The sequence below is a fragment of the Rattus norvegicus genome, chromosome 13 (genome assembly GCF_036323735.1).
Source record: "Rattus norvegicus strain BN/NHsdMcwi chromosome 13, GRCr8, whole genome shotgun sequence".
In the NCBI taxonomy this organism is placed as follows: Eukaryota; Metazoa; Chordata; class Mammalia; order Rodentia; family Muridae; genus Rattus; species Rattus norvegicus.
This window is the reverse complement of record NC_086031.1, coordinates 23,911,708-23,926,276: the sequence shown is the minus strand read 5'-3', so window position 1 is coordinate 23,926,276 and position 14,569 is coordinate 23,911,708. Positions and strand designations below refer to the sequence as shown.

At 37.5% G+C, this 14,569-nt stretch overlaps 1 protein-coding gene across 2 annotated transcripts in view; it reads right to left on the bottom strand.

The window, feature by feature from the left end:
• Serpinb7 (serpin family B member 7) overlaps window positions 1–14,569 on the bottom strand; it is a 72,369-nt gene that overhangs the window by 30,558 nt on the left and 27,242 nt on the right. For both annotated transcript variants that reach the window (XM_006249629.2, NM_130404.2), the window contains exons 2-4: window positions 11,553–11,738; window positions 2,878–2,928; window positions 2,242–2,358 (exon numbers count right to left, since the gene is read on the bottom strand). In XM_006249629.2, coding sequence (XP_006249691.1) covers window positions 2,242–2,358; window positions 2,878–2,928; window positions 11,553–11,720 — 336 coding nt within the window. In that variant the 5' untranslated portion in view covers window positions 11,721–11,738. The remainder of the gene's footprint in view (window positions 1–2,241; window positions 2,359–2,877; window positions 2,929–11,552; window positions 11,739–14,569) is intronic.

Here is a 14,569-nt window from a genome sequence, read left to right as displayed (position 1 = left end):
ATCAATCCAGAATATACTATGTTAGCTTCCAAGGGAGAGAAAAATTAAGCAGTCTGACATGTTTGAAACACCTATGAGTCAAGTCCTGCTAATGACCAGGAAGACAATATATACATAGTGGTGCAGTAAGTGGCACTCACGTGTTGATGGTACCCAAGAGACTAACAAGATTTAAGACCCCTCAGTAGGAGAGAAAAGTGAGGTCATGGGCATTAGAAAAGAATCTATTACTACTATGTCTCTAGAGCAGCATATTCCAAACTACATTATAAATCGTATCCTTATACCAACCCTCATCAAAGAAGCTTCTCAGTACAGAAAATGGAAACTATCACAGAAAACCACAACTAGATACAGTACAGAGATCAACAGATCACGGGAAGCCCAGCCCCAACAGAAGCATCCACATCACAGCTTTCGAATCTATGGCTCAGAGAAAATCTAGAAAGAGTGGATGGAAAGACTACAAGAACCAGAATACCAAGAAATCTTTTGTGATACAATCACTTTCAGAAATGACTAATCAAAAGATTAAAACACTGGCAATATTAGGGGACATTTTAACTTGGAAGGGGAAACTTTCTGAAGGGGCTCGCCCCTAGGAAAAAAAAATAGGTAATTAATGGTGGCTAAAGAGACGAAAATGAACCTCTCCCATGGATTAGCCTCTTTATTGGTTGTCCAATGTAAAAGAGGTTAGTACTCAAACCATATACATACAAACAATATATATGTGTGTATGTATATGTATGTGTATATACATTTTCTCTGTTTTCTTGTTATTTGATTATTTAGTTACAAATATATTTTTGGTTAAAAGTGTGTGTGTGTGTGTGTGTGTGTGTGTGTGTGTGTGCATGTGTATGTGTGTGTGCATGTGTATGTGTGTGTTAGCCATAATAATCAGAGAGAAAGATGCTCTCTATTTGGAAGTAGTGGAGGTAAAGTAAGGGTTGGAGAGAGGTGACGTGGAGGAGCTAGTGGGAGGAAAGTGTCAGAAGTACATTTTGATTAAAATGAGTGATCTCCCTAATTTCCATGATCTTGATCGAATCTTGCTTTCACCGTGCCACATGTAATTCTTGCTACAGTATCTTTTCATGCCATGAGAGTCAGGAAAAAGAAGTACATGGGAAATTGTTGTAAATAATAACATAGTAGACAAGTCAACTCCAAATTTAAATGGTTTAGCATTTCTTTGAGAATGAGTTAGCAATCTGCACGGGAATAAGAAATTCAAATATGATAAACACAAAATGGCTCTCTTAAAACTGCATAGAAACCTTTTGAAATGATGGAAAAATAAAAAGTGGCCTATTACCTTCAAATTGGCAGGACACCAAAGGATTTGGGAGTGGTTCTGGGGAGGGACAAAGTATTTCAGTGGATGACAGTCAGAAAGAACAGTAATGGTTGGGTGGAATACAGAGAGTTGGCAAAGATACAGGAGATTTACCCAGTGTGCAACTGAGACAGTTTTATGGATGGTTGGTTGAATAGTAGATAAATAGAAGGGTGATACATTCCCAGAGAAATATGGGAAATTTGGCTGCTTACAAGTCCTAACCAAATGAATAGCTTCTGATTATCAAAATAATGAAGGTTCCAAAATAAGCTGAGTGCAGTAGTTTAGAGAGTATAATTTGCATCTCATAGCCTTTCAGTACACAAGGTACTGTGATGATGCATTGATTCTCAATAACATTCAGAAATATTAGTCAACTGACATATATATCTCTTGTTAAATCTGAGCTTCTTCTCTGCCAATGTCTGCAATGGCTGACCTTATTTGGCTATTTCCTTGGGAAAAACTCATGTAAAAACAACATCACTAAGAGCAAAAAGCTAGAAGAAAAAGCGAGGAGTCTAAGTGAGAAAAAAACAATGACAAAGAGGGCCAACTCACTGGGAATCACAACTGTCTCAGTAGACCTGAAGCTCAGAGGAAGCAGTAGCTCAGCTCTACAATAATAGACTCCCTGTGTGCCCCATTACCACTTCTAGTTCCAGCTCAACTCAACATCACTACTGGCAATGGCCTCTGTCTTTGTAATCTGTCCATCAGCTGAACCATCCTGAATATGGAAATCACTGGGTGGAAAGGTAGTATTTTGAAGATCATAGTAGCAGCAACAATAATAACATTTTATGCCTCATAGGAAAGAAGAAGACATTATTCATATGATAGATTGGACAAGGTTCAAGTTCAGAGTGGATGTAACTGTCTGGGATAATACTTACCTTATGAAAATCAAATACTTTCTCTGCAAAAACTCCATTGGCAATGCTGAGTTCATAATCCTTATGAGATGAGTTTATGTCAGCAAGAACTCTTTTCAATTGATATTGCAGTCCTAGCTGTTTTCAAACAGAGGCATACAAATTCAGTTTCATACTGCACACATGCATACTATCACTTAACATGAAATAAATCACGTATATTTTTTCTATAAAAGAACTGGAAAATATTGCTTCAAAAGTAGCAAATTCTCATACATATCAGTGTCTCTACCCTCCCGCATCATATTGTCTGCAATCAAACTGAAAAAAAGTTTAGTGAAATGAGGTTATCAATAGGACACTATTGATTACTCAAAGACACACATTGATTAATTTACCTATAAAGGACAAAAGAAAAAGGCTGATCATCAATATTGTATTACAACTTGGCAAGCAAACAAAGTATTCGTAAATTACTAATTAAATTATCAAAATTATATTTGATATTCTTATATAACCACATTTGAGATTTGGGGGATTTAAAGTGGATATCTTTGTTTCAATAGACTAAAAATCATTAAAAAATATTCAAAGTGCAGGGTTTTCTTCCATTTTGTTTCTAGTTGTCTCTTTCTTTGAGGAATCTGCTCCCTTTACCTGACTGTTCGATGAATTCCCTTGTCTTGATGGGGAGATAAAGTGCAGGGCCTGCAGACATGACACAAAAATCGCTGTCAGAAGCAGATAACTTAGCAAGAGATTTGACAATAAAACTCTTTTCTGAAAACAGTTATCTAGTATCTGTTCAATGCCACTAGTGTCCTAGAGCTTACTTTTCTCATGATTCCAAAAGAATGTCAATGTTTTAAGCAGAAAAATGGGCTCTACTTTTCATCTTTACCTCATTTTTTTTCCAGTTTAAGATGCTGAGATTGCCCATGATTGATGGATTTACATTAACTTAGTAAATTTTACTGTGGTGTTGCTTCCTCTAAATGTGATCATCAAGGTTCAGTGTGCATGTGGGCATTGAAATATTTTATCTCAAAAACCCCCAGATTTTGTGTGAGGGAGTCTTAGTCTCCTGGGCTCTGGTCAGAGGTAAGAATTCTGAAAGAGGATTGGATCATTAGAGCTCTGAATCCCCCAGTGGCTTAATCTAGTTCTGTATTGCTGGTTTCATGAATTCTTGGGGAAGAAATAGCTTTCTCAGTTTCATCTCTTGCTGTTATGAGGTGAGTGACAGCCACACAACTACAGATGGAAACTTCTGGAACTGTGAACCCAAACATACCTGTGTACATTAACAGTCAATTTTCCCTGCTGTTTTGTAACAGCAACAGAAAATTACAAACAAAGGTACAAGTACTGCACAATAGTTTTCAGTAGAGTCCATTGAAACACTATCACAATGTCCTTTACAAGCAATGCACAATAGTAAACATATTTGGGGACCTATGTAATACCCAAGCCTCACTTTGGGTTCATTGGAGTATTTGAGTCAATACTCATCAGTTCTACAATTCATGGGTTTATGTAATGTTTCCTTAAATCTTGCACACAAGAATCTGAGTCCCCTTCCCATTTTTAAGCTAATTTGGAACCATAAATCCACTAGCATTTTACATCAGCTATGTTCTCTACATGCCTTCAGATTTCACTTTAAGAACTAATATTAAGTTTTACTTAAATTTGTCATGTTCTCAAACAAAGTATCATCTTCACCACGTCAGGAACTCATTGTATGAACTTTACCCCAATTCTCAAGCTATTAATAATATCAAACATAATTACTTGGCTATATTTCTATTTTACCCTGTAAGTATTTCTGTAGGTGCAGAAACACAGATTTTTCTTCCCATTTTCCCCACTCTTAACAGCTACAAGTTCTCTTGCACCAGTGATGCATTACAAAGATTTTTTGAGGGGGTATTCATTTGCATTGATCAAGTTTAATGTTCTGTTTCTGTATTAAATGTGATTTTTGATTTGGTAAGGAACATTTTTGACTAATGGAAAAATCTTCCTGTGGTAGCAGATATGGTGTGATGACTGTTTGATCTCTTTTTGTTTTTTGTAGGGCACTTTCTTTTTAAAAAAAACTTCTTATATTTTAATTGTTTTAAATTGGATATTTTATTTATTTACATTTCAAACATTATTCATTTCCTGATTTCCCCTCTGCAAAACCCCTATCCCGTCCCCCTTTACCCTGCTTCTGTGAGGTTGTGCTCCAAACCATTCACTCTCCCCTCACCGCCATAGCATTCCTCTATACTGGGGCATCAAGCCTCACAGGACCTAGGGCCTTCCCTCCCATTGATGCCAGATAAAGCCCCTTCATTTCCTTTAGTCCTTCCCCTAACTCCTCCATTGGGGTCCTTGCGATCAGTTCAATTCGTTGGCTTAGAGCATCCGCAACCATATTGGTCAGGATCTGGCAGAGCCTCTCAGGAGACAGTTGTATCAGGCTACTGTCAGGGAGTACTTCTTGGCATTAGCAATAGTGTCTAGGTTTGGTGTGTGCATGTGAGATGGATTCCCAGGTGGGGCAGTCTCTGGATGGCCTTTCCTTCAGTTTCTGCTCCACTCTTTATCCCTGTATTTCCTTTTGTGTTCTTTTGTGACCTTACTCAGGATGATATTTTCTAAATCCATCCATTTGCCTTCAAATTTCATAAAGTCATTGTTTTTCATAGCTGAGTAGGACTCCATTGTGTGAATGTACCACATTTTCTGTATCCATTCCTCTGCTGAGGGACATCTGCATTGTTTCCAGCCTCTGGCTATTATAAATATGGCTACTATAAGCATAGTGGAGCATGTGTCCTTACTACATGTTGAAACATCTTTTGGGTGTATGCCCAGGAGTGGTATAGTTGGGTCCTCAGGTAGTACTATGTCCAATTTTCTGAGGAATCACCAGAATGATTTCCAGAGTAGTTGTACCAGCTTGCAGTCCCACCAGCAATGGAGAAGTGTTCTTCTTTTCTCCACATCCTCACCAACATCTGTTGTCACCTGAATTTTTGATCTTAGCCATTCTGACTGGTGTGAGGTTGAATCTCAGGGTCATTTTGATTTGCATTTACCTGATGACTAAGGATATTGAACATTTCTTTAGGTGCTTCTCAGACATTTGATATTCCTCAGTTGAGAATTCTTGTTTATCACTGTACCCCATAATTGGTTCTCTGGAGTTTAACTTCTTGAATTATTAGATATTAGCCCTCTAAAGACCTTTTCCCAATCTGTTGGTTGCTGTTTTGTCCTACTGACAGTGTCCTTTGCCTTATAGAAGCTTTGCAATTTTATGAGGTCCCACTTGTTGATTCTTGATCTTAGAGCATAAGCCATTGGTGTTCTGTTCAGGAAAATTTCCCCTGTGCCCATGTGTTTGAGGCTTTTCCCCACTTTCTCTTCTATTAGATTCAGTGTATCTGGTTTTATGTGGAGGTCCTTGATCCACTTGGACTTGAGCTTTGTACAGGGTAAGAAGAATGGATTGATTTGCATTATTCTACATGGTATCCTCCAGATGAACCAGCACCATTTGTTGAAAATGTTTTTTCCCCCATTGGATGGTTTTAGCTTATTTGTCAAAGATCAAGTGACCGTAGTGTGTGGGTTCATTTCTGGGTCTTCAATTCTACTCCATTGATCTACCTGTCTATCTCTGTCCCAATACCATGCAGTTTTATCACTATTGTGGAACAGTGTTTCTTAAAGTCACCATCTTTACAGTAGCCATTCTCACCACAACCTGCCTTCTGGATCACTATAGAGCCTTAATTCAAAGGGACATTTTGGTAACTTTGGACAGAAGAAGGAAATTTTTTTAGACTTTCTTTCTACAATTCATGATTATGTCTACAGATTCTATAAATTGTTATGTGTCTAAAGTTTAGAAATTTTAATATTAAGTGCCTTTACTTGGAATAGAAATCTATTATATTCATAATTGGAAAAATTTTGCCCAGTTGGAAACTTTGTTTTGCTGGCAAATTGTTTAAATCACTGCTAGATTATAAAGCACTTTTGATCATCTTTAATTCCCCACAAAGAGAAAAGTGTGTCAACTGTGAGCAATCATACATCGTGTGCTCAGTTGTAAAGTATTTTAAAATGTTTTCTAGAACCTACACAGCTTATGAGCCACAGATCCTTGGACTATTTTGATTAAGTAGTTAGGTGGATTTGAGTTTCCTTGTCTTAAATCTATAGGTGTGATAAACTGCTATGGTAAAAAGATTAACACTCAAGACTGATGTCTTGAAAGTCTATCAGAAAATGTCTCCACTGATGCTAAGTAAAATGGACCTAGTAAAGAATAACCCAATTCAGTGAAATGATGAATATAGTAATTCGTCTGATTTAATCTTTCTGTAATATATTGATCTATTCAATAAATCACATTGTGCTCCATGAACATATTTACATATATAATTATTGTTTCTCTGTTAAAATTTTATTTTTAAGTTGAATTGAATTATTATAATTTTTATACAAAGAACAATCCAGATAAGATAAAATATGAAGGTGAAATTTTCTTGGGTTTGGTCGTTTGTGCTTCTTTGTCTGAGACGACAATAAAGTTGTAGTGTTGCCTTGAGTAAAGCACAGATTGTTCATTGGGATAAGTACCATGAACTGAAATTAAATTAAAAGAGTTCTAAACTATTTTTGTACATTCTGGATAAACAACAACTTAACAATTAATTATTCAACTTTGATATTGAACGTTAAAAAAGTGAAAAATATATTTAATCAAGTAGGAGATGAGGCAGTGTTAATTACCTAGGCACTATGACAGGAGTGTGAAAAGTAGTCATTGAATATCTAAGAACCATTAAATGTGAGGGTCAATTATACTTGAGAGATAGCATGTATGATCTTACAGGTGCTTCAACAGACAGCTTTAGTCATCTTTTCCACTACAGCTCTCACAACCCTTTCTAACAATTGCTACTGTGCCCAAGTCTTTGTAGCTGTAGGTCTAGACATCCACAATACGAAATATTCTTTCTCCTCGGAAGTGGGAAAATGGCCTACGTGTACAATAACTGATCATGTGACTGCAATGGACGAGACAGAGGCTGCTGTAGACTCTTGCTCCACCAGCAGCTGGTATGAAAATGTGGGTAACTACTTGCCATGATGAATCAGCTCTACACACTCAGCTCAAGACTCCTCCAATCCTGATTGTGTTTCTTGTAACAAACAACAGCAAAGATCTACGTTTTCCTGACTGGGTAGGGCTATCCTGAAGCTGCATAGGGAAATTTTGTGTGGAACTTTAATTAAAACTGCCAAGACTGAACCCCCAGTGAATGTGATTGTTGGGGGGAGGATGGTAACGGGGGGGGGGGGTGTGGGAAGGGGAAGCCCATATAGAAGGTGAGGGGGAGGGATTAGGGGGATGTTGGCCTGGAAACCAAAAGGGGAATAACAATAGAAATGTAAATGAGAAATACTCAAGTTAATAAAGATAAAAAACAAAACAAAAAAAGCCAATGATAGTCAGTGTCCCCACAAGGGCTTTCAGCATCAAGTTCTTAATTAACTTGTTGACTCCTTGAAAGTGAAACCATTCAGAAATAAGAATAAAGTCTTACAAAGCCTTAATTTTAACAGAGAATAGACAATTAAAAATTGCACTTAATCTGGAATTATAATGTGAGCTGTGCTGTAAATAAGAAAAATATCAGCAAAACAAATTTGATATAGAGATTAATAGTAATGTAAAGTTTGTAATGTGGGTCTGTGCAGATACCAAGGTGACTGCTCCTGCTTTGCCCAGTATCTCTGGTATTGTTTTCTCCCTAGCATTGTGCTGCAAAGATGAGCAGCCTCAGACTCCCTGTCCCATTCAGAGTTGGCCAAACACACAAATGTTCAGTGGCATAGAAAATACAGTAGTTTTCCCTCCCCATTGATAGAAAAAGTAAATTTAAAGACAAAATGTGCCAGGGCACTCTGATGCTTTAAAATATGCCCTGTCTCTTTTCAACAAGGATTTACTGGTCCATGGAATAGTTTGGTTTGCTACCTAGGAGGAAAAAAGTTTAGACTATCTTGTTTCATTATTAATATTTGTCCTCATGACTTTGTACCATTTGTGTGGGGAAAATAAGTCAAGTTTGCTTCTCAGTAAAAAGAAAAAGTCTTATAAGGAGAGAGACAGAATCAGAATGTAGTGTATGTCTACTGACCTTGACCTTGAGGGATGTTTTTGTATCATTTTTTCCTAAAAAGTGAAGTCCTAAGCAGTAAAGGGTAGTTCTCTGCTCTGTGAAACATGCCAGGGAAAAGAGTTTGACTTTCAGAATGTGAAGGTTACACTTGGAGTGACATCTGGTTTGGCCACCATGCTGCTTTGAGAACACTGCCAATGGCTTCTTAGTCTCATGTGAGGGTAAATTGTAAAATATAATCTGACAGATTTTTGCCCCTTTAGAGCTTTAAACTTTTAGCTTTTAGATCTACCTTGTAAAAATAAGCTAGTGAGTAATGTGAAGAGGAGAAATGAGCCATCTGGTTAACATTTATTGTGAAGCCCCTTCATCTCTTAACATTCCCCTTTATAATAAAAGAGTCCTAAAGCCAGTGTGAGTACGCTGTTACTTGGAAATATTCTAGTGTAAAAAATAATAATAAGATTCTAAGGTGAAATGCTAGGACTCAGTCTTCCAGTAATAGTATTCTTTGAACTAAACTTATGAAAATTATACAAATATTCAAAAGATGTTCCTCTTAAGTTTTGAACAAAGTTTTAGCAATTAAATCTTTAAGGTTATCCTTTGCATTTTTACAATGATTTATTTATACTGACCAGTCCTAGTTAGCTTGTGGAGTTCTGGAGCACTGTAATTCTGCCTAGATACACAACCATTTTATCTGCACATACAAACATGTTGGTTTGACAGTAATACTACCATGGCTAGAGTTAAACAAAGAGAAATACTAGAATGTCAAGGGCTTTATCATAAGGCTATTTATTCCTTTTTCCACTGGAAACATTGTGTTTCCATCCTGAAATGCTCCTTTTATGCTGCCATAGACTTCATAAGCATGAAGGGAGATCAGAGATTCTTTGTCTTTTTAATAAGTAGTTACCAAGTTAATTCAGATAATGACAAGGACTGAAAACTCTGCCATGAGACTTTCAAGATCCCTGTATTAAGCTTTGGGGAACAAGAGAGCTGTAGATGTTTCCCTGAGGCTCCTACCTAGGCACTCATGCCAAATCACCACACTGTCATTTCTTTCACAGAGTTCTCCAACAGGAATGCACCATACAGTTATTACTTTTAAATGCTGTTTGGAGAGCCCAACTTTATCTTAAGAATCACAAGTTTGTACAACTTATAAATAATAGTATAATCCAAATTCATGGTTTAAGATAAATGCAAATTTGACAAAATGAATAGTAATTTAGCTTGGGAGAGAGAAGCAAGGGGAAGAGAAATGCTTGTGTTGGGGTAGATTGGAAGGACAGCAATATCAGAACCAAGTGAAAAATATGAGGCAAAATAGATAACTTTGTAACCAAAGTCAATCACAGCAAAACATATCAGGAAGCAAAGAAGTTTTAAGGTTTAGGGAAAGGATAACCTAAAACCAAAGGCATTTCCAATGTTATAGACAGCAACAACACTGGCCCAGGGAGGTGGCTCACTGGGGAAAACACTCACCACACAAACATGAGAACTTGAATGTGAATCTCCAGAACTCACATAAAACTGGCGTCTAGAAATTTACAAGTCAAGAGTCCTAGCACTTCTCCAGGGAGCTGGAATGTAGAGACAGGAGAATTTCTGGAAGCTTGCAGCTAGCTGGCCAAGCATTTTATGGAGGAAACAAGCAAGAGATTCTATCTCAAACAAGTGGAAAGTAAGGAGCAGTATCTCGTAGTATTCCCTGACCGCCACACTTATGCTGTGACTTATGTGTATCTACATTTACATGCTTGGACACAGGAGAATATGCTGTACAAAGATGCTAACAGGGGCAAGACTGATGCTGGAGGTTAATTTCCATTTCAGTGTGTCACAAAGGACTAAAACTTTGTATGAATAAATAAACTTATGACTGTAGTTGATGTTTTCATCTCGTGTTTCTTGTGGGCTATCATGACAGCAGCAGCTATAGAAGTTCATGCATGAAAGTGAAGGATGATGCTGTAGAGATCGAAAAGAAGTCTTCAGCCAGGCAGTGGCTTTTGTTAGTTTACCTGGTCACAGTTCAAGAAACATTCCTTTCAAAGGCCAGGGAGGGTTTGAGTCACAGTTGTGGCATCCATCACCACACAGTTGGCTTGGTAATCCCACCATAAAAATCAAAATCATAATGCTACTTCAGCGAGTTATTGAGAATATCAAATGAAACTATGTTTCATAATAATAAAAGCATGCTTGTCCCAGAGGTTTTAGCTACCGATGTCATCAACAGCTAGTTGTCACTGCTGTTGTCTTTGTACAGCCTTCTTCGGCCTCAATTGTCAACTTATGTTTCCTAATAAACTGACAACATTTGACTTGGCTGCCCACTTGCAACAGACTCATTGAGTTATGCAGGAATAGAGAAAATCATTGCAGTTTAAGGACATACATAGATAGCCCTCAACAGTACTAGACTAACATAATAGGCACAACAGGGATCAGAAAGAAATGGCTTCTGAGCCTGCAGAAACATCTGGGACTGGCAAGACAGATTCTGTTGTGTTCCTGAATTTCTATGAGAATTTCTTGGGAGAAGAGAAGGAAACCAGTACCTTAATAAGCACTTTCTGAAAGTGGAGAAGAAGGTGGTGACGGTAAACACTGTTCAGGTAGCCCTTTATTATCTAGATGCCTGTGACTACCATTTGTGTCCAGGTAACCTACGCTTAAACTAGGACATCAGATTGTGGTTGAGCACTTGTCTAGCAAGTGTGAAGGTTCCATACCCAGCACTATAAACAAAGCAAAACAAAACTGGGACACTGTGTCAAGTGCTGGCATAGCTGTATCTATTAATCTGGTGGCTCTCAAACATAATGTATGCCTAAAGAGGTTTCTAAAACCATGATGGGTGACCCACACCTATACTTATAGTCCCAATTCAGCCTAAGAAATTACATCCCCACCAAGTTGTCCAGGTGATACTGCAGCTGTTATCAAAGGGAAAGGAGTCTGGGAACCAGTCTGTCAAGTAAAAGCATCTCAAGATTCATTTCTGCTTCCTTCCAGCTGAAAACCAAGGACTGGAGGTAAAGCCCAGTGCTTATCATGAAATATTCTCATGGAGAAAACAGTTTGTTCCAAGAATTGATTGGGACAGGTAACACTAACCTTGTCAATCTGACGTGCACAGTCACCTCGAGCACCCAAACGGATTAGGCTCAGGGCAGTGAAGATGCTCAGGGAAGAGAAGAATACATTTCCGTTTCCTTGACTACTATCCATCTCTCTGAATAAGTCGAAGCCAAATTCTGCATTTGCTGCAGCAAGGGAGGCCATTTTGAAACCAAGTGTCTCCTAGAGAGTAATAGAGAGTTAAATTAGCTCAGAGCATATTTGTTTGCTTGTTTATTATGACTATTAACTCAAAGCTTTATTTTTTTGATCTTTATGTGCAATCATCAAGTAGCTTGGGACAGAAATAGATGATTCAGTTGGTTTTACATCCTTGGGTCTACTACTCTAGAACTTTCTTGGCAGTAATACAACATGCATTCATTTTCCTTACCCTGTCACACTAGCACAACCACTTCCTATATTCCCATCGGTAGCATAGTCCTTATTCTCTTGGATGGGGGAACATCTTCAATGGCCCTTGCTAACTTGTTTTCAAAATATACGTTGATGCATTTACTCTCAAACAGACTCATATTTCTAAACTGAGGTAGACAAAAAGTATAACTTCTTGGAAGGACGACTACATCATCAGGCGACTCTGTTCAACACAGCCTTTGTTTCTTAGACCATTGTTGCTTTATCACATTGTTTCCTCACACTGTCTCCATAATGGCTGCCCTACTCATCCATAAAGCCACTGTTCACTAGGATGTTTTTAGGACCGTCTTAATTTTAAATACTGTTCATCTTTGGTCCTGTAAATATATTTGTCATTGAAAGACCACTATTGGGTTTTTAGTATAAAATATAGTAATCGCTATAGATATCATGAATATTCTTAAGACTTGACAACACAGAGGTCTAGATTTTGCCAATTAGGCTACAGTAACAAATATAGAATCAAGGATGAAAATTATCTTTTGATTGTCATAACATTGTTCCTGAGATAGAGAGCAACGATTCCACCCTGGAATTCCCCAGGGACCTACTCTGTGTTTCTTTGGAGACTTTAACCATAGCTTAGTGATGCCAACATTGCAAGAGACCTGGCTCATGTTAAATGAATTTACATGGATGAACCAAACTACTCTCCTTGAGAACTATTTCATCTGATACCATGACAGCTATTTAGGTGACCCAGCACTGTCCCAGCACTGTTGCTAATGGTTCCGTGAACTGGAGCAATTCTTTCATTCTTCTAAGCTACCCTGTAGTGTATCCCATGAGATGACCTTGAATATGAGCTATAGTAACGATGTGCAACAGAAAATCATGAGTGCTTCTACCTGTCACTCCAGAAAAGAAGAAAATCTTCAGATCAGTCATTAGGTGAGAGAAAACAGAAGTACGTGAGGTAAAGATCTCCCAGAGAAAGATACATGTAACCCAAATCAATATCCTCGAACTGCCATTTTTACAAGTTACATTCAGGAACATAGAATAAGAAAGTCAGTTACACTACACACACACACACACACACACACACACACACACACACACACACACACACTTCAATTCCAAGAAAGAATATCTATGTTCTTTAATAAATTATATAGGAGGTTGGATCTAGCAGCTCAGGTCCTTAAATCCCAGTGCTCCTGAGGTAGAGGCATGCAGACTTCTCTGATTCAAAGGCCAACCTAGTTTATACAGTGATCTCCAGGTCAGCTCCAGACCATGAGTCTCTATCGCAACAGCAACAACAACAACAAAGTGTAATTTAGGGAAGGAGGCAAAATATTGTTTAGGGCTAATGGTATGATTCAGTGGCCTATTATACACAAGGCTTTGAGTTTTCTAGAAATGTCAAAATTGAAATCAGATTAAAAACTACCCAGAAATTACTAAATTGATTTCATATCTTATCCAATTCATCCAGGAGAAAGAACACTGGTGATTCCTATTAGCACTACAAATAAAAGATTCTAGCAAAAGAGAAACATAAAGATACAAATTGAGGCTCTGGATAGGTTTGATAGCGACAGGCCAGCCTTGCACACTGAGTGACACTAACACTATCTATGGTCCCCAAGCCATTTAGGGACTTAATTGTATTTTGGTGTTAGGAATCAGTATTACATTTATAACTTGAAAAATTGTGAACCAAATTAATAAAAACATGATACATAAAAATGACACACACTGATGGTTTTTTTCATTAATTTTAGAATCATAAAGATTTCTTTACTTCCACGTGTAAGATGAGTTTAGATTCTGTCTCCAAAGAGTTTCCAGGACTCTGTGTTGGCAGTGGACACTCGGTGCAAATGAATGAAATCAGTCTTAGAAACCACCTTGACAGCAAACTTATAGGAGCCCTGTCTAAAATTCACAAGAGTAAATGTTTCATGGGAACATTTTATTGCACTGACATGGTGGCAGCTGGAACCATTAAAATGAAACTAAAAAGGTTTTAGGTGAACGGATGCTATCAGGTAAAATTATAATTCAAGTCAAACCCCAATTCTCCCATTTGGTTACAAATGTCTTACTAATTTACACTTTACAGTTAAAAAAGAATAATTTCTGAGTTTCCAACATTATTCCTTACATTCCAAACAATAAAAACTTTTCTTTTATAAACTTTTAGTTGACGTGGTAATGTTTCACAAAATGGTTATTATATTGAAAAGAGAAGAAAACTAACACAGGGATTTGCTCATCAAAAAAGTAGCATAACTAATTCATTGGATAAGGTAGATTTCATGGCATCAAAATCATAGTGATAAAAAGTTATTCTAGAAAACAAAGAGCCAAGACATTCCTAGGCAACAATAAATCACGAAGCCCTAACTTTTAAAATGATGGATAACACTAAATACATTCAATCACTCTTAAACAAACAGGCTCACACAGGTTGAAAAGAAATTCCAGAAAAATTATACTTTGCATAGTTGATTGGTGTGTTCTATGTCCATGAAATGAAAGCCTCCCTCCTCGTTGTAGATGAGACCCGCATTCCACAGGCAAACAAAAAACTTTACTTAAGGCTGACTCGGGGACTTCGTGCC